Source organism: Drosophila yakuba, chromosome 3R, assembly GCF_016746365.2.
Source record: "Drosophila yakuba strain Tai18E2 chromosome 3R, Prin_Dyak_Tai18E2_2.1, whole genome shotgun sequence".
Classification (NCBI taxonomy): Eukaryota; Metazoa; Arthropoda; class Insecta; order Diptera; family Drosophilidae; genus Drosophila; species Drosophila yakuba.
This window is the reverse complement of record NC_052530.2, coordinates 14,424,320-14,444,880: the sequence shown is the minus strand read 5'-3', so window position 1 is coordinate 14,444,880 and position 20,561 is coordinate 14,424,320. Positions and strand designations below refer to the sequence as shown.

At 42.4% G+C, this 20,561-nt stretch overlaps 2 protein-coding genes and 1 long non-coding RNA gene across 4 annotated transcripts in view; 2 read left to right on the top strand and 1 right to left on the bottom strand.

The window, feature by feature from the left end:
• The window catches only part of LOC6536845 (octopamine receptor beta-2R), a 46,039-nt gene extending 38,479 nt beyond the window's left edge, over window positions 1-7,560 (top strand). The window contains exons 3-7 of the mRNA XM_039376417.1: window positions 583-681; window positions 3,175-3,273; window positions 3,348-3,706; window positions 4,177-4,354; window positions 4,866-7,560. Of these exons, the coding sequence (XP_039232351.1) occupies window positions 583-681; window positions 3,175-3,273; window positions 3,348-3,706; window positions 4,177-4,354; window positions 4,866-5,187 (1,057 nt within the window). The 3' untranslated portion in view covers window positions 5,188-7,560. The remainder of the gene's footprint in view (window positions 1-582; window positions 682-3,174; window positions 3,274-3,347; window positions 3,707-4,176; window positions 4,355-4,865) is intronic.
• A 2,389-nt stretch (window positions 7,561-9,949) lies between these two features.
• Window positions 9,950-20,561, top strand: part of LOC6536841 (octopamine receptor beta-3R) — a 37,904-nt gene continuing 27,292 nt past the window's right edge. For both annotated transcript variants that reach the window (XM_002097375.3, XM_015192479.2), the window contains exon 1: window positions 9,950-10,891. The gene's annotated coding sequence lies outside the window, so the exon portion shown is untranslated. The remainder of the gene's footprint in view (window positions 10,892-20,561) is intronic.
• LOC120321984 lies at window positions 10,623-12,085 on the bottom strand. Its single transcript, XR_005561729.2, has 2 exons — window positions 10,994-12,085; window positions 10,623-10,926 (listed from the first exon to the last, which is right to left on the bottom strand). It is a non-coding gene; the product is annotated as an uncharacterized LOC120321984 (long non-coding RNA).

Here is a 20,561-nt window from a genome sequence, read left to right as displayed (position 1 = left end):
ATGGTAAATGAAAGGCGGCCACCTGGAGTTCAATGAGGCAGCTGCACTCATCCGATTAGAAAGTTCTCGGCCAGCAACTGGTGCAAAATTCTAATTGGCACTCGGCTTGGAATTCAATTTAAATAACAAAATAGCTATGAAGTGGTATTGGGTTGCCAGGAGAAGTGAGGTTGACCTCGGCACTTTGCTCCGCCCACACTTTCCCGTGTACTCGTGTATCAGATTTGTGTTGGGGTATTGGCTTAGCCCCCTTGGGGTCGAAATCGTTCGACATCGTTCTCGATTCTTGACTGGCTTTTCAATTATACCCCCGCTGGCAGCAGAATGCAGTGGGGTCCAAACTGTCAACTCATACAAAAGAGTGGTCCCCCACCGTCCAACATCACCCCATTCCCCAATCCCCATTCACGACTCACCACTCACCATCCTCATCACGCATTCACTCATATGATATATCCTGATTAGCCCCCACGGGGTGCACGAAGGACCCCTCCCGCTTCATGTGTTATATGTATTGTTGGATATTGTCCTGTGATTGCTAACATCTCGTTCTCCAACCCCTCTCTCTTCTTCTCTTTGCAGAGTTATAACGAATTACTTTGTAGTTTCCTTAGCCATGGCTGATATAATGGTCGCTATTATGGCCATGACATTTAACTTTAGTGTGCAAGTAACTGGGCGGTAAGTACAACAACAAGCAGTAGAAAAAACAACAATATAAAACCCCCACACACATAGACATACACACACACACAGGGCCTAAGCAGAGCAACAAAAGCGAGCAAAACTGTTGCAAAAATTACAGCTGCAACCAAAGCAGGACCAAACGAAATGCCAGTCCGGCCCCCATTCAAGGTGGGCGGGTGGTCGGTTGTTGGTGGTGGGCGTGGCAGTAGCAGAACAAACAACCAAAAACAAAAATCCCTGAAAAATGAAAGCAACGTTTATTTATGCTCCTGTGAATGTCCCTGTCTGTGTGCGTTTGTATGAGTCTATGAGTGTAGGAGTGTGCCACCCACTTTTGGGTGGCTGTGCGAATGAAATGCAAATGCAGAAAGTCATCTTTCTGTGCCCATGTGTGTGTGCATTTGTGTTCAAGAACTAAAATGTAAAAAAATAGAACAAACAGGGGGCCGCATTTGTTTAAAAATGCGATTTCAGAATACCCATTTTTCTATGGTGGAATTAGCATTAATTGTTTTAGTTGGAGATTTTAAACTTATATGTAAGACACATAAAAGTTACTTAAAAGTAACTTTCAGTAGAAAAATCAAATATTCTTAGCTTCTAAAGATACGCAGTGAAAAATTAAATCTATTGCGTATATGGCATATGATTTGGCATATAAATTTAAGTCTTTTCTGTCGATTAGAAGTCATTTGTAGATAAGGAAAATATCTGATTTATTTCCTCAAAGAGCCCGAATTTCAATTACTAATAATACATTTCATGATTAGAATAGCCTAAAATGCCCGCAAGCAAAACAGCCAAGTAAAAAGTGCCCACTGAGAGGGAAACGACAACTTTGAAAAGCTATTCCAAAGGACAAAAACCGTCAGAGTGTGACATGGTCACATCCTTCACGCCGAACGTCCGACGGACCGACTCCTTCTATGTGTTCCATGTGGGTAATGCGATATGTGCGAGTGTGGATGTATGTGGATAAATGTGGATAAATGTGGATATATGTGGATATGTGTGGATATGTGGCCATGCCAAATGCAGCTGACTGAGCTTGGTTAATTATGCATGGAGGCTGGCTTAAAGGACGCGCTTTAAGCTCGACTTTACCACCGTGGGAGCAATGCAAATGTTTACAATGTTACTGCCAGTTCCCAGATGACGATGGTGCTGATGATGCTGCTGATGATGCTGCTGCTAATGGTGTCGATGAAGTGGGGGCCAGAGCCCCACATAATGTGGCACTTGCTGGCAGGCCGAAAAACTTTAGCCGAGCGCGAGTTGCATATAAATTGGCATCGGTTTGGCTGGCAAAAGTCAACTCGCCGCCACTTGGCATTCATTTCAGCCATTTTACCTTCACAGTTGCAAGTTGCATAATTGCAGCAGGAGGAGCTGCCATTTCATGGCTTAAGTGTCAAAACCGATGGGCCACCCGCCCCAAATGGGAATGTAGTGCAAAGCAGTAAAAACGGCGCGCAAAAACAGCCTCGTTGGATAGTCGAAAAGTTTTTGAAACTGATGCCAAACGGGGCGCCCGATAATAAATTCCACTGGCTCCTGGCCCAAAAAGGCCGGGTATCCGCCTCCGCCAAAATGGCCAAAAAGCGGAGTGGCAACCAAGGGCGACGGCGAAAGCGACAGGCGAACAGCGACGACGCAAGTTTTAATGAGTTTTTCATGCAGCCAACAGAGTCGCCTCCGCATTCCTTGCCCCTTGCCAAGCCGCAGGCCTTATGGCCTATTTGCGGGTCTCACAGTGCATCTAAGCTTTTAATTTGGCCCTCCAGAGTGGCAGTTCAGGGGCAATGTCACCTGGCAACCGAAACTAAGATGAAATCGATAAACACATAAATCAGGCGGCCTGATAACGAAAATAGGGCAAAAAACGAGAGAGAGTGTGTCTAGTCAGCTTGAGTTTTTTATAGGCTTACTTTCAGGAATTGGCAGTAAAATACCGTTTAAATTCAGAGCAACTTTATTGCATCTATGTTTTGAGTCACTCACAGTCATTGTTTTTTGTTTTAACTTGTAATAAACATTAAAACTAGTGCAATAAATATAGTTCTAAGCCAAGAGATTGTCATTTTTATCTGCCATTATTTTTATGATTTTCTACCAAAATAAAATGAGTTCATTTTGAACTATTTTTATTAAATAATTGACAAAATGATTGTGGGCTTTACTGTCTTGTCATTTTTATAGGAATTTTTAAATAACTGTGTTTTCACAAAGGGAATTCACAGTAAAAACCAAATTTTTATTTAATAAAAAACCAGGAAATCAGCTTAAAGCGATGAGTTCATGAAAGCCTTTCGCGTAGCATTTTAAGTGAGGCAAAAAACCAGAAATGAGTCAACAAAAATATATACTGCCAATTCATGCATTCAATAATCAGATACAATGATTTTAGAAGTTACAGCCAAAAGTTTATTGCCTCGTTATTAGATAATCATCGCGATACTGATGCCTCTATTTATTGGATCCTTTCAGATGGAACTTCAGCCCCTTCCTGTGCGATTTGTGGAACAGCCTCGATGTCTACTTCTCAACGGCGAGTATTTTGCATTTATGCTGCATATCTGTGGATAGGTAAGCTGCATGGCATTGCCAGAGCTATAGCCATATGAAGGACCCAATAACCTGGCGTTTTGCCTACTTCACAGATACTATGCGATTGTTAAGCCCCTCAAGTATCCGATTAGCATGACGAAACGCGTGGTCGGCATTATGCTGCTAAACACATGGATATCGCCGGCACTGCTCTCGTTCTTGCCCATCTTCATCGGCTGGTACACGACCCCGCAGCACCAGCAGTTCGTCATCCAGAATCCAGAGCAGTGCTCCTTCGTGGTGAACAAGTACTACGCCGTCATCTCGAGCTCCATATCGTTCTGGATACCCTGCACCATCATGATATTCACCTACCTGGCCATCTTCCGGGAAGCCAATCGGCAGGAGAAGCAGCTGATGATGCGCCACGGCAACGCCATGCTGATGCACCGACCCTCCATGCAGCCCTCAGGTGAGTTTGGGGTCAAAGTTGGGGCTAAGAAACAGGATGTTGTAATATATATATAAATACTCAATTCACCAAGATGATCAATATAACACACGCACCACCCACTAGAAAGTAAAACTTGATACACACACACTATTATTATCAAAGCTAAATAAATCAAAGTGTTGAAAGCAAGCATAAATATACTATTGATAGGGGTATTTCTGCTTGCTGAATTAGTTGTTTTAGGAAGTGTAGAACAAAAGGAAAAAAAAAGCTGACGAGTGAAGTAATACTTAAAAAATATATATTAATCAGGACAGGGAGTCCTATTATTTATAGAATAGCTAACAAGTAGCTTTGATTCTGCAGTAACACGGGTTTGTTTCATAAGCATCCTGCTCTGTGATGCAGTGCGAGCGCATTGAGCTCTGTTCTGTGGCCTATCTCCTGCCAGGACATTTATCAAATCTCCATCTTATCTCCTCCGGCAGGCGAGGCGCTGAGCGGATCCGGGTCGTCGAAAACATTGACGCTGCACGAGGTCGAGCAGGAGCACACCCCCACTAAGGACAAGCACTTAATCAAAATGAAGCGGGAGCACAAGGCCGCACGCACGCTGGGCATCATCATGGGCACCTTCATTCTCTGCTGGCTGCCATTCTTCCTGTGGTGAGTACCGTCGAAGGTTGAGCGTTGAGTGTTGGAGGCCAATCCCGCTGACATGGGGTTCCAGGCATAATTTATCTAATGTCAAGCATGCATAATTAAATATTACTCATACGGCCCGGCCCGTGCGCCATTGTTTCGACGGTTGTTGTTTTTCGCACCACCCAGAGTGTAATCTCATTTATGCAAAGCCCTGGCCCACTCATGCATCTGGAATTTATGGGTATATATATCTCATCTTTATGTGGTTGGTACGCAGACAAAAAGTGATGCAGAGAGATTTCAAATGGTGATCAAATCCAAATAAAGAATGTTAGGTGTTGAGTAAAATGAGGCTTAACTTTTATAGATTTACATTTTATAAATCAAAGATCAAAGGATTCGGTATATTCTGTATGTACCTTTTTTGCAATGCTGAGGAAATATAAGTATCTAAAATTGCGTTCCCCTTTGAATTTAGTTTAAATATACGTAACTTAACTATAAGCTAATGAATATATTGTTTTTGTTTCAGGTACACCCTCTCCATGACCTGCGAGGTGTGCCAAGTGCCGGACATAGTCGTCTCGATCCTCTTCTGGATCGGGTACTTCAATTCGACGCTCAACCCGCTGATCTACGCCTACTTCAACCGGGACTTCCGGGAGGCGTTCCGCAACACGCTGCTCTGCTTGTTCTGCAACTGGTGGAAGGATCGCCACCTGCCGCTGGACATCGACATCCGGCGCTCCAGCCTGCGCTACGACCAGCGGGCGAAGAGCGTCTATTCGGAGAGCTACCTCAACTCCACGACGCCCTCGCACCGCCGCCAGTCGCAGATGGTGGACAACTTATAATACAGGGATGAGGCGCTGCTGACCCCCATCGCCCAGCAGCAGCAGCGGCTGGCGGCGGGCGGATCCCGCCTGGGCGGACAATTGGCAGCTGCCGCCAAGGATAGCAGGGAATCGAAGGAGGCCAAGGATGCAAAGGATGCGGGCAAGGGCAGATCCAAAGTCGATTGCATGGCAGGCGACGATGTGCAGGAGATCCAGATTGAAATACCCATGGAGTACATCAACAAATGGAACAAGAACAACAATGCTGCCGCCTCGACGGCCTCGAGTCATGTGTAAATGGTGCTCGGGGAAGATGCGAATCAATCGATGGCAGCCGGATGGGTGGAATCAATTTAATGCAATTAGAATGTTCCATTAATTTGTAAAATTAATATGCCGGCAAATGCGTCGGCTGATTTACTCGTAATGTTGACATTAATCAATCTGTGGAGCGTGCCAATTCATTTGCCCGTCACTGTTTTTTTTTTTTTGCTTTTTTCAAACATTTAATCTTAATTCGAGTTTGCCGGGTTCCTTGAGGCACAGATCGGGACTTTGTACAGGATAACTTATTTATTTATGATTTCGTGTCGTTTATATCTTGTTGTAAATACTGAGTATTTTTGTACGACTAAATTAAGCACAGGTTGTAAACTCATTTCTATATATGGATGTGTATATGTATTTGTATGTACGTACGCCAATCGAAAATCTGTAAGCCGTAAAGCATTTTGCTCACGAAAAGAAATAACCACAAATAAATTATTTAAAATGGCAATCACTGCAACTCACTGAGCTATGCGTGTACATAGGGATTCGCAAAAACGAAGAGCTAAAGCTAAAACTAAAACTAAAACTGTGCCAATTAAGAGACCGCAAATTATAGACAACTACGTGAGAAGTCCTGCAATAAGGAGGGGTTTTCCCAGCGCGAAAAATCAACCACACCCCAACGCAATTAGAATCAGAGAAAATTGAGAAAATTTATAGAGATACAACACACAAAATTCACGGATGCTAAAGCAAAGCTAAAACCCAATTGTTATTTCAACGACAATCGCATGAATTGAAAATGCTCAAAATACCTAAAGTAAACCCTAAAACGTATAATCAACTAAACATAGCGAGAATATATAGTCAAAACCATATATGTAGGACCCAAGGCGAATCCGGTCGAAACCAAAGCCAAAGTCCGCCTAAATTAACCAACATATAGTGCATCGATATCAGACTAACCAAATTACTTGTGAGTGAGTTGAGTGAGTGTGTGCGTGAAACCGATTTCCACAACCGTTTCCATTACAAAGTGCTAGTGTCGAGTGCAAAGGTCACGAGTGAAAGTGCTTCGGATAATGGGTGATTGCGTTGCAGTTCCTGGAATTAAGTTGACTGTGTAGCCTGTGAGGGCAAGGCTTGAGTACTGCTTCTGAAGTCAGCAACTTGATTCCAGCAATTGCGGCCCAATATTCCGCAACAATGAAAAATCCGGAAAAGCCATGGAAAGAATCGGAACTCCCCCGAATTTCAACTAGCAAAAGCAATGGCAATGCAAATAAGCCGAATAAAAAAGCCAAACACGCAAACAAAGCATTTTGTGTTCTTTGTATAAATAACTAACCATAAAATGTTAGCAACAGTTTGCAAAACTTAGCGGTTTATGATTGTCGCTTAATCCGCAAACCAAGCAGAAAGTCAAGAACATTTGTCAAGCAGAAATAGTTGTTGTTTAAAAGAAATAATAGGAGCGGTTTTTTTTATGATTTTTCAAGCTAGTCTGAAACTAAATAGGAAATAATGATGTTGCCATGAATGGAAAACAAGGATAAAGAGCCAAAGCTCAGTATGTATCATATAAAGTGTGTATAGATGTCTAGATAAATGTTATATTTATAGTATGTAACATATTCGTTAGATGACTTTCCTTGAAAAGAAGAAAGCAGAGAACACAGCAGAGAAGACCGCAAACAAACCAAATCTCCAAAGGACTTGTTATATTTTTATAAGCCACAGCCCCCGAAAACTAATACTCTGTGTGTAATTTGTATTTGTATTTGTATATTGACATGTCTGTGTATATGTGTGTGCGAGTTATTTATTATCATTATAATTATTATTATTATTATTACTACTGACAACTGAACTTTTCGTTGCATTGTTTTGCATTTTGCTGTGCAATTTTCCATGCAAAACAAAATAGGATGCTAACATTAAGCCAAGCTGACAAGCAAATGTAGCCTCGAGTGGGCGAGACAGACACGTAAATGGCAAACTAAGCTACTAACTAAGTGAATATGAAATTTAGATGTATTATAAAAGCAAAATAACAAACTTCAAGTTGGAAAACAAGCAAAAAAGCAAAAATAAACTCAAAAACTACAAATAATAGCCAAACGAACTTGTTTTCCTCATTCTTATTCCCAATACCATTCCACAGCGCACTGCTGATTACCCAGGACCAAGTTCCGAACAAACTGAAAAGTAAATAAAGTCTGGGTTGGACCCAAATTACCCACTCCGCATCGAGGTACATTAACAGCATATTATCGGGACAGAAGTAAAGCTGATTACTGCCGGCGACAGTTGTAAACTTCTAAATAACTGTCAAGTCTCGACTTCTCCTGACAAATTACGAATTTGTTCCAAAAGCCCCGTGGCAACGTGGGCTCCTCGGCACACGCGTCGAATGAGTGATTTTTATTTGGCAAATGCGTGTGTAATTTAACCGGCGTCATGGCAATGACATAACCAAGCTATACAGCCTCTTTGCCTCCTCTGAATTACTTTCGAAAAGTAATTTATCATGGAGTCCGGCTCTTGAAAAGGGGGGATCAGTTAGCACGCTTTAAATGCTGGAACAAACGCTCGGCGGCACCTGTAAGTTGAAGTTCTTCCCATTTCATAGGGCTCTGTATTTTAAATTTATTTAGCAAAAGGCGACACACACCACATCGAAAAGTTGACCTGCACAAGTTAAAACGACACACCTTACTTTGCAGCACGTCGCAAACTTTTTCAGTATTTAAAAACTCATAAAGAAAAAAGACGTAGCTTCTGCGGGGGTTTGTGTTTATTTAATTTTTTGTATATTGAAAATGTTCATAATGTTTAATTTGTTGCACACGTAAAAAATTGATCGGCTGGCTATTTAAGTTGTGCAATTATTATAATTGCTTTTAATTTGTTTCCAAGGATATAAATTACAAGCTTAGCAGTACAAAAAACTGACTTTTCCCCTTTGGCCAATACCTATGCCAATGCTTAAATACCACTGGCTATTTACTTAGGCAGTCAATTATTTTTAATACACTTTTTTAGCCCTTCAGTGGAAACGTAAAGTACAAATATTTTTGTTTCGAAAATAACAAACACTATACTGTCACAGCGGATGAATTAATTCCGCTTCGAAGGCGAGTCAAATATAATAAATTTTCGCTCGCTTGTAGGGAATTAATCAATACTAAAGTATTGATGCTGGCGAACTTTTTATTAGTATACATTTTAAAGGCGGATGTGCCTTGAATTATTTTTTAAATTAGACGCCGCGAGTCCCACTGAGGATGGCATAATAAATGCTGCTCAAATCAAACTCCATTCATCAAAGTCGGCCACGGATCCTAGTTGGCACCCACTCTCCTTTCGGAGCCACTAAGTGAGTGATGCACGATGGCATCGGGGCAATCATCGCTCATAAGGCCCGCCAATTTGCCCGTGACAAGTGATAGACATGCGCTTCTTAGAGCCAAGAAGCCAGCAGCAGAGGGCAACCAATGATGGGTGCCTTATTGCTTATCAGCATTTCACATTTCAATATTTAAAGAAGACAATACGGCCGAAGGACTTTCACCTTATCAGACAGTCCGTCACTCGGGGCGTCACTTAAAAAGCCAACACAACACACAGCACACAAACACTCAACTGTCACTGACAGAAGCGGCATTAAATCAAATTGCGTTGCCGTAGTTCTACCTCCTATCTACATCTACATATTTATCTCCTTTTTATGAAATTTTAATAACTCTGACATGTGCGGAGACCAGTTCGTAGCCGGCATATTGCTATCGTCAGCTGTTGTTGCTGCTGCTCCTCCTCTGCTCCTCCGCCGATTTTAGTCCTTGTGGTGTGCATGTGTTTGTGTGTGAGTGTGCATGTTGTCCTGGCCCACCCATTTGTTGTTCCCTTTGTTGTTATCGTGTGATTTGCACGACACGAACACGCGCCGAAATAACAAATCTTTTTTAGATTTACTCACGCATTTTTGGCGGGGTGCCATCAAAATATTTTTATTACAAATGCAAATATTGACGCCCTGCATTGAAGGGGGCGGTTGATACTATATAGTAGTGCTGACTTGAGCGCCTTGGGGGTTTTCCTTATTTTTTTTTTCTCGCGCGGCAAATTCGGCACTTTGGGGTGGTTGGGTGCTTATAAGGGGGGTGTGGGTTGGCATGACTGGGGGGTAGATCAGCTGTTCAGAGGTTGCCTTTCAACACGGTTGCTTAAAAGGTATTGGAGCAAGGAAGCTAAGTTACAAGGAAAAACGCCTGCACATAGTCCCACAAAAGGTATTCTACAAAATATATTTCGTGGCCGGACATCCACAGTATTTAATCATAACTTACCATATTTTTTTAAAATTTTAATACTACTACTTTTCCATGCAACTCTGCTTGAATTTGAAATATCCTTTTCCCGCCAATTCACACTGCGCAGAAGCTCTCTTCCTCGAATTCGCCGCGTCCTGTGTTGGTTTGCCGCCAAAGGACTTGGCCACATTTCTTGGCCGAGACTCAGTCAGTGGCCAGTTACCAGAGCAGGCGCTCATCGCCACGGATTGCTGCCCCGCAAAAAAAAAGGCCAAGAACGGCCTGCGAGTCAGCAATAAATACAAAAACCACAACGAAAGCCAATAGAAACCTGTGGCCACTTGTCACAAAACGTAGCCAAAGTGCCAGTGACAGTTCTTCTTATACATACTTTGGCATCTTTCACATGTGGTAGAAAGAAGAACATCAATTTATATAAACATATACATCTCGAAAAACCGGCTGGACAGTGAAATTCGCGTGTGCGTGTTTCGATTTTGCGGCACTACAAAAACCGACACGAAACTCCATTTATGACTGCCGTAAGTCGTAAGCCCTGTGTTTGTGGGTCGTCTTGTACGTGTTTACGTTACACTTTATATATATACAAAATATAAAAAAAAATACAGAAAAAACGTGCGGCAAATTGCGGGAAACTTTTCTTGGCATGGGTATAGAAATCAAAAAGAAATTCCATTTTAACAAATCGATTTTGGGTGTTCTTTTTCTTATTCGAGTGCGGACAGCAATATAAATAGAGCCGCGTTTCGGGGAGCTAATGACAAATTAAATTGTTGGCACACACCCAGAAAAATACAAAAAAGAAGGAATATCTCAAACATCGAAGGCATTAAAAAATTACGAACCGCGCGTGTTAAAAAGTTTGAGCTGTTATCAACCAACAAAAAAAGCAACAATAACAACAAGTAGAACAGCATTAACAATAAACTGCAATAAAAGCAACAGACAAACGGGAAAAGTTTCATTATTTCGGTGAGGCAGCCAAGTCGAGGCGGCAGCAGGCAAATCAGGAAGGACAATGAAGGCGGCGCGCCAGGGGCGCTCATCCTGCCAATCCTCCGGCCATTCCACCGCTCATCATCATCAGGAGCGGCGGACATAGGGCGCGTGTTGAGCAAGTAAGCAAACAATATAGAACTTCTCCTCCATTCCGCTGCACGTGAAAAATACAAAGAAGCAAGGAAGAGCAGGAAAAGCTGGAAAAGCACACACAAACTCACAGTAAAACAGAGGCACACGGCAAACGGAAAACGGAGAGCACATTGGGCGCCATTTTTAGTGGTTACGTAAACTGAAAGTGCTGTCTAGTTAAGCGGCAGGCTCTGTCGGGGTCACCATCGCCACCATTGCCACCCTTCACCAGCCATCTCCATATCCCATGGCCATCGGGCCGCCTTCTTCCTTTTTTAATAAAGTTGAAATCCTTAGTTGCCCGACACTTTAAATATGTACATATTCCGCCGTCGGCTTTTCCCAACTCAACTCCTCTTCCAGCCTGCCACCAGCTGCCCAGAATGTCCTGGTTTGTTTGGGGGGCTTCCTAATGATACAAATCGCACAATGAACAGTGGTTAAAAATTCAGTAGACAATTTACTATTCCAAGCAATTTATTTTATTTGCTTAGAGTCTGAAGTCTAGGATCTGGCTATTAAGATAATCGTAAAAGTCTTTGTTTCCAGCGAGCTTACTAAGGTAATCACATTTTGAGACAAGGTCTGAGTATCAAGTTCAACTACACAGGGCAATGTTGTTGGCTATCTTGATGTGAGTCAATTAGAATGAAACTCAAAGCAACTATATTTTTGGATGGAAATATAAAATAGTGTGTAAATTGACATAACTATTTAAATAAAGGCCATTTATTGATGCGTTTCACACCATTGAGTTTCACATTTTATACGAAACACATTTATTGCCATTTATTTGATAAGGTATTGTGGACGTGCACAGTTCCTTTCTACCCGACTTGATGCACATTCATCTGATTTTTTTGTAGCAACTTGCGACAAATATCCGTGCCCGCTTCACTGCTCCACAATAATTTTTCATTGCATTTCTGAAACACAATTTCCTCTCGTTAGTTTTCCATTCCCGTATCACAGTGCAAATGGTGCATAGTGCATAGTGCATAGTGTGCCATTTGCCGCCAGTCGTCGAGTTCATCCACTGAGTTGGCTTCTGTTGCTGATGCTCCTGTTCCTGCTGGGTCAGGTCAGGATGCCATTTGGCATTTGCCACTTGATTCGCTCAGCCGAGGGCACTGCGCCCAACCCATTCCCATTCGAATTGTATCCCCCCAAGTGTCTCACCTTTGGCCACCAGCCTTTTGGCCTTATTCGCATTCGTGAATGAACTGGCTGGCTAGCAAAGCCTCTGGGTTTTGCGAAGGCGACTAGCACGCCACCTGAGTCTGGCTATCGATTTTCTTCACTTGCGATTTGCACCTACGAGTGCACTTGCATTTAATTGAAATTCGGGCCGGGCCGCCTTTGAAATCAAATTTAGCAAAAGCCCAAAAGTTCCCTGCCAATTGCTTGCGAACTCTGTTCGTTCTGTGAATTGCACAAAGTTTTTACTCAGCTTTCTAAACTTTGTGCAGATGGCGAATGCGAATACATTTTATGAAATAACATTGCGTTGGTTGTAGTGAATTCGGAGAAATCTCCAGCCATTTATAGGTTCGTACATTCCAACAAAACTCATAGGCCTTTTATAAAGTATTAATATTTTATAGATAAACAGATTAACAAGCTAGTGCAGCTGAGCATCGCAAATATTCCATTGTTGTTCTCAGTCAATATTTATAATTTAAGTAATATATTGAGTATTTTTTGCCCTCTTCAAGGGCCTTCAAGGGCTTCAAGGATTAGTTTTCTCTTAGTGTCGCAGGGAACTAAAATGACACACGGTCCACACGCACAAGCGCCGACAGATAGACAGATAGACATTAGAGGAGGAGGACTACTGACAGACGGCGATTGTCATGCACAAATTGAAACTTTTCAAGTTACGCTCGAAAAAGTTTGAATTTAACTAATACAGTCGAGTTTCAGATTGTTTGGTCATACATGCGTATGCTCGTGTATGGATGTTTTATTTGCTGGAAACTTTCGAATGGTTTCGAGTTCAGTGGGACTCTGATTCAGATTCAGATTCAGAATCTGAATGTGAATTTGTTTCTATTTTTGTTGTTGTGTGCAAAGACTGCAAAGACCGTAACCCATGCCGAATGTAAGACAATATGGCCCACCCGATACGGCAAATGGCCTTAAAGACGGCAAATATTTGCGCATAAATGTTTTAAATGTAAATGCCTTCATTTATTCGGGCAATATCTCATCAGCAGGTGGTCCCCAGCCACCGAAGGCATCTCGAATGTCTCCCGATAAATGGCTGGATAAATGATGAATAGAATGAATGCCTTGAGCCATTTTAGCATGCCATTGTTGTTCCGATTGGCGTGTCTGTTTGTCTGGATTTAGCCATAAGCTAATCAAATTCATAGCTGGCGTAATGATGCGATTTGTAAGAGATTTGAATGCTTTGATTGAAAATTTAATTAAAGAATGTTGTCAATCGATCGAAAGACACATTCCCAGTATCATCAACAAGAAATCATTGCACTGACACTTTATATTTGACTTTCAATTACCAACATTCTGTGCGAGATTGCTGGTAATGGTTTTTATTAACCGCAAATTGTTCGCACTTTGTTGCAACTTTGGCTTGACAAACTCGTTTGGGAGATGACCACAAGTCTTGCATTTCATATTGCACACCAATTGCAGTCGAATCGATAATAAGTTTAATAAAAACATGTCAATTGCACAACCCAAAAGCAGATACAAAGTGCAAAATCGGGAAAATAGGAAAAATCTGAAAGATCGGGAGAATAAAGTAACCACAAAAAGCAATCAGAGCAGCAAAAAGAACTTAATTCGAAAAAGTGTTTCTCCGACTCCAACTCTCCTCTCTGTGCAATCAGTTAAGCAAATATTTACAACCGAAGCCGGAAACACGCTCAAGAAAGCATTTAAATCAGTTTCGCATTTTCCCGGCGCGCTCGTCTGGAAATGGAAATGGAAACTCGCCCGTCGTCCGTTTTCTGCATATTTTATTGCCCACTAAATGGCATGAATGATATTTGCCTTCGACTTAACTCTCGCAGCGGCAACAGCAAAAGCAAAAGTTGCAAATTAATAATATTAGTGCCAGCGATTCCCATGCCCCATTTCCCATTCCCCATTCAACCCACTGCCTTTTGTGGTCTTCGGTGGTGAGCAAGGACGACAATGGCGGATTGGCGGCTCAACGCTTTTCTCATTAGGACAACTTCCGCCGGAGCTCCGGCTGAAATGGGCTGGTGGTCCCGGGAAGCAGCCAAGATGCCCATAAAGCCCGAAGAGCTGAAGCCCAAGATGCCACAACTCACGGGCCAACGGCCGTTGCCAGTGTTTATGTCATTAAGTGGCGCTCGACATCCCAGGACATCTGGGTGAGTTTGCTCGGAAGAGTGTGTCAAAGTGTCTCGGAGCCCCCACTTGTGTCCCTGGAATTGTTCCACTTTGTGTTGCGCCCTTTGGAGCGGATTATTGTTTATAATATTGTAATGTGGCAAAGCCAAATAAACTGGAGAGCTGGCAATGCAGGTCGTGGGTCAATGGAAGAGTTAGGATTGGTGACAAAATCAAGAAAATGAACTTAAAAGACTAACGGATAAAAAGATTAATGTTACTAATGAGCTTTTTCTCCTATTTTCTTCGTAGCTAAAGTATATTTTATCAATCAATATCAGGAGACCATAAACTACAAGTTTATTAACGATACACAAAGATCTTTAGTTCTTAAAAAATAACATAATAGAATCTCTTATCCTGTTAACCACAACCAAGTATGAAGGGTAAGATTCCTAAAGAGGATTCTATGCATATTAAGGGTTAGGACCAGCAAATCACTGAAACATAGCCCGCAGCCAGTTCAAAGTCACTTACGGAAATCCTGCAGCGAGTCAACTTTTCGGGCGACCCTCTTTTCAGAGCTTCTTAAGTATCCTTCATTCGACATGTTTACTTTGCACTCGCCCTACTCCCCCTCAGCCGCTCCTCCCACCACTGAAAGGGCTCTCACTTAACTCTAAACCACACTTAAAAAAAAAAAGACTGGCTTGTATTTATGTGCCGAATTTCAAGTTACATAAATACTCAGACTAATATAATACATTGATCAAATCAGTTCAGCTTTGTTTTAAATTTGATCAAATTTTACCAATTTGATTTCATCACTAATAGATAACTAGTTAACAATGAAATAATATAAATACAGGTTAAGAATGTTCCCAGCTTTTCAAACGCTAGCATGTAAATTATCTCATAAATCAAAATACATATAACGACCTTACAGCTCCTCCACAGTTTTATATCAGCACACTTCCGCACAAAAAGTGTATAAATAAATGAAGAGAACAATTAAGAATTCTTTTCTGTGTAGACGGTTTTTGTCTTGCCACCGTTTGGAAGCCTGCAACTGTAGAAACCGTTGAGAAAGCCTTTTGTGTGTTAGTTAAAGGTTCAGTGTGGCCGGGTCTCCTGCCCGTTATCCTCCCCAATACATTTTTTTTGGGCTTAGCTTTCATTTTTTGTATTGTGTCAGGCATGTGTCGAGGGAGGACTCCCTTTGCCCGGGTCCTTCGATGGCCCAATGGACCTGGCCTGTCGGCCTAGGCCTTTGTCTCTCAGGCGTTTCCAATTTTTTTCTACTTTCCCCACAAAACTCCACACGTATATTATTTATGCTATTATTGATTTTATATGTGGGTTCAATAGAGTCGACTCTGTGCCCGGGACTCGCCCACGGGGAGCCACCGAGGGGATTGGGAGCTCCAGTCGCTGCAGATTAACGTGTCGCCATTGCCGGGCACAAAATGAAATCATTCTTCAGCGAAATTTATGGCCAACTTCGCGAGCTCATCAACTTCCCTTTGAGCCGTGCAATTTGTACGTTTCGGTCGACAAAAAGAAACGAAAATAATGAAAAACGCTAGACAGTGAAAGTTACTGGCTTGCTTTTCTTTCAATTTATTTTGTGAACACGCGGCGTATACGCAACTTCAACTTAGTTGCGGCCTGTAAGGGACAAAAAAGTAACCTCAATGCGGTCAACACATTTTCTTAGCCGGGCCAGCGACTTTTTGCCTCATTTTAATTTCGACTTTTTAACAAAGTTAACCAAATGTTCGGAATTGAATTTGGGACAAGGCCCAAATCATAAATGGTCACTCAGGCGAGCTGCTCCTAAGTACACAGCACCTCACTCCACTTTTGCCACACCCCCGCCACTTTATTTACATTGCTAACGCCTAAATTAAATTTTAAGCTGTTGATTTGCATTTTCAGCCGAGCAGTTCATAGAACCTGGCAACTTTGGCAACCCCACTTGGGCTGTGTTTATTGAACCCTGATTATGTTTAACAGCTACGCAGCGAGAGTAGCCGAAGGAATCAACATCAACATCAAATTCAGATACAGAATCCGAATCAGGCTCAGGCTCATTAGACTGGAGGGGAATGCTATGGCATGGTATGTAATGGTGTGCTATGGTATGGGATGTTTCAGTGCCGCCAGTGAAAATGGCTTCTAATTAAGGAGCCTACACACACAAGCACACACAAACACAGAGCCATAAAAAAGGTTAAGGTTAAATAAAGCACAGAGAAAGTTAAAAATGAGCCGGGTTGCTACTTGTTTTTCTCCACTTTTTTCTGGCAAATTCTTTTGTCTTTTGGCAGAAATCTGTTAAGCATTTGGTTTTTCCTTTTTTTGCACCGTTTTTAATGAAATTAGGCCTGCCACATCACTCAGCATTAGAATTTCAGCGGGGATTGGCGGTGGGGAGGTTCAGAAGTGCGAGGTCGAGGTCTGACAAAATGAAATTAGCCGCGTTCAACAAAACCAAAATCAAATTTTGTACTACAAAGAAGATGAAAAATACACATACATTTGCCAAGTACGCGAGTGTACATGGCGGAATGTCAACAGGCGAGATGGAAAAATATAAAGATGGGAGTTGGGCCACTGCCACCTAATTTACGCAGCCAAGTAATTTGAAATGAAGGCAGCCAGGACGTAAGGACGTAAGGATGTAAGCATGACGGGATGTCAGCGACAGGAGAATACGCCAATGGCACTCCGAAGGACTCGGGTTCGAAGTATTCAGCTGGTGAAACCAATTTGCAAACAAGTCAACAATGGCTGAATGGCTAAAATGGCTGCTAGCTGCGCGTAGGCAATAAGCCGAAGTGCAGCAGTACCACTTTTCCGCCCTTTTCCGCGCCCTTCCCTCCGCCCAGCACTCCAGCTTTTCCAGTTTTCTTCGGTTATGCAAAGTACTGGCAACCGAACCAGAAGCTAGTTAGCTAACTGGGTACACTCTGCAAATAGACGGTCATAATGAAGCCACTATTGATTGTGTTTGCCCGTATCTCGGCCGGGGAAAAATAAAGGACTCAGCGGAGTCCTTGAAGATGTCGCAATGGCCTTGGTTGTCACAATGCTTAAATCTCCCTATGAGGTGGAGAAATCCCTGCCACACACACGAGCACTTTAATTAAACAGCCTAATTAAGTTCTCCCATTCCAATCACGGCGAGTGCAATTTAATGCACATAAACGCTGAAAGCGTTTTTAATATGTGCATATCAAGCCGAATTCAATTTACGCCAGACAGCAAATGAAAATTTTACGGGAGTTAATTTCCTACTTACTATTGCGGAGGAATTTCTACTCGGGCACTCCGGGAAATTACATCTGGAAATTGACATTGTTGTTATCGTGCACTTTTCGAAACTCGTCAGCAAACAAAAGAAAATTATATAACTTTGCGTTTCATGTAATGTTGCAGAAAAGTGTTAGAAAGGTGTAGGTTTGCTTTTTTTCAATTCGGAAAAATTTTTTGTACTTTCTGATGTCAAGTTAAAAAACAAAACTCCGAGATCTGGTTGTACTTGTAATTATAGGAACTTTGTATATTTCAAAAGCAGAAAAGCATTTTTCTTGTTTTCCTCTGGCAAATACATGTCGTTTCAAAACAAAATAAAATAACTCTAATAAAATGAAATATTCTTCTTCCTCATATGAGCTTGAGTAAATCCCGAAAATTGCTTTGCAGCGGCAAGGAATAATATCAGCACTTCCTTGGCTGTGAAAACATGTAAAGCCCACAAGTGGTAATCCGGGTATATATTCTATATATATATATATATGTATATATAGGTACAGTGCTCCTTGTTAGTGATTGCTGTTACTGCCGCAATTGTTTGCGCAAATCGTTAAAACGTTAATCAAAAAGCAAAGAGAGCAAGCGACACGCCGTCTGTGCCCAGCGTGTTTACCCCAGCCAGCGGAGCCAAACAATGTCATTCCGCCACGCCCACCTGGCCAAGAATACCCGTGTTTGCGTACACCTGCGAATGGCTCTGAGTCTGGGCCAATATCGAGTTGTGTGTGCCCCGCTGGTTAAGGGAAAACATCACGACGTGGGCCACAAAACCGCATCAGCATGCGGCCAAAACACAGATGCAGAGACCCAGTTAACTCAGTAAACCCAGTAACTCACTAAATGCCGAATGGGGCGAGGGATGCCAACGGCATTTGCAGCGGGATTTTATTCAGTTTTAGCGTGCTTTTCATCTTTGTACCAATGTAATGACAACGGGCACAATGTGCCATGGCAACCAATGCCAGTGTGGACGAATAAGCCTTTTTTGAGCCGACTCTCTCTTCCACAAACGTAATTTCCGTTATTATAATAGTTGTAAGTTACAACTTGTAACAATCCGAAAGACCTTTATATTTGGCCCAACTATAAAGGTTCCCTAGAACCATCCATTCTATTTTACTATCTTTTAAACTTCTGTCTTAAATATGCTTTCTTTCAACAAAAAAGATGCCTTAAATCAATATATTATTTACTAAAGCGTTATCAATAGTTGTGAAAAACAGGATATTTCACAAAACTTATGATCATTTATAACCTTTAAGCTGCTTACTTACATTTAAGCAACGATTTGCTATGCAGAGAAAACCCCCTTTGCGTTATCCTTTTGCCTTATTTGCCATTCAAGCCTGGTCACCACTGACAGTTGGCCAATACAACAACCGCAACATCACTAACAATAGCGAGTGGTCCGCCGGGGGGCAAAGTAAAGTCGTACATGCAAAGTCACTCAATTGATTTTCAGCAGCTCGTTGTCAATTATCTGCAGTGGCTTGGACTTTTGTCTTCCTGGCCATTCAGCCGGGAAAAGGGACATGTCTGCACCCGAGGATGTGGCACAAAGTGGGTCTGAGGTTCCGTTCCGTTTCATTCCGTTCTGGCCAGGTCCTAATGGCATTGCCTTGCCGCTGCCACTGACAGTGGCCTTCGCACACACGGACTCACACGGACATACGGACACACTGAGAAATGCACAATGAGACACTTGGTGCACTTGTCGAGCGTACTTGAACAGTTTCAAGGACACCAATCGCTGCCAACACACACACTCACTCACACTAACGTACACACGGTACTGTTGACTCACAAATATAAATCAGCTGTTGGCCATGATTCATTGAGTAAAACGCTGGCTCTCTCTCTTTTGGCCCTTATGGGCTAGTAAGTGTGTGTGTGTGCAGGCGCTGTGTTAATATGCGTGCAATTCTCTCTGTTGGTCTGCCCGCTTTACTGCCCGCCTTTCAATACCATTAGGCCACGTCACGGAGGCACCACCACTCCTGCGCTTCCCCGCTTTTCCTCTGATTTTCCAGCCATGGAACCCATGCACCTTGGCAACGCGCCAGTTGTTGTAGCTGCAACTTACAGGTTTTCCCGCCATTTTTGGCCAGTTTTGTGTGTGCGCATTCCGCACGCGAAATTCCTCTATTCCTCTATTTCAACGAAAAATGCACTTCACAGTGAGTTAACTCTGCATAAATTACCAAGCGCCAAATTAATTTTATTTTATTCACTTTAAGCGAGTAATTTGTGTACCAAACAAACTTTTGTATATCATTGCTAGTCATGTTTTAAATACTCAGTGTTACAAACTAAACAATTTTTCGAAACGACTACTATTTCAAAAATAAGAATTATTATATTTGTGTTATAAGAAAGTATCAGTATGTGTTATATGATGAGCTTTACCACTCATACGCACGTAAATCACCAATCCCAGAATTAATTTCTCGCACTTCAGGCAGGTAATAAGTGTGCAGATTTAATTTTTAGTGAACTGACCCATTAACATTAAGCCGGAATTACACACGGGAAAATTACGTGCCGCGGGCTGCGAGTGAAACATTCGAGTGGGCATCTTAAAAATAGATGCGAATGGACGAAGGACGAAAGCTGACTGCACATTAAGGCCCACTTGCGATCCAATTAAAGGCCGTTTCGCCGCTCGTCGGCTGACCCACATAAATAATGCAAAAGGCCGTAATCTACGACATAATGCGTTGCCCAATTGCCCCTGGCAGCGGCGAACGGCACTTGGAACTCGCAATTTGGAGCTGGGCGCTTGGCGCTTGGAGCTTGGAACTTGCCACTTGGCGGCACTTGTCTACATTTTTTATAAGCCTCTGACGAGGCGTTCGCCTGGCAACAACGCCAGCACAAGCGGGAGAAAATAAAAATCGGTCCGGAAAAGGGAAGCAGATTAAACAGAAACAGGCAACCAGTATCAGTAGCCGGGTAAAAGTCATTGCCGGATGGCCAAAGGCTGTTGGTTTGGGTTTACGATTAGGTGAAATGAAC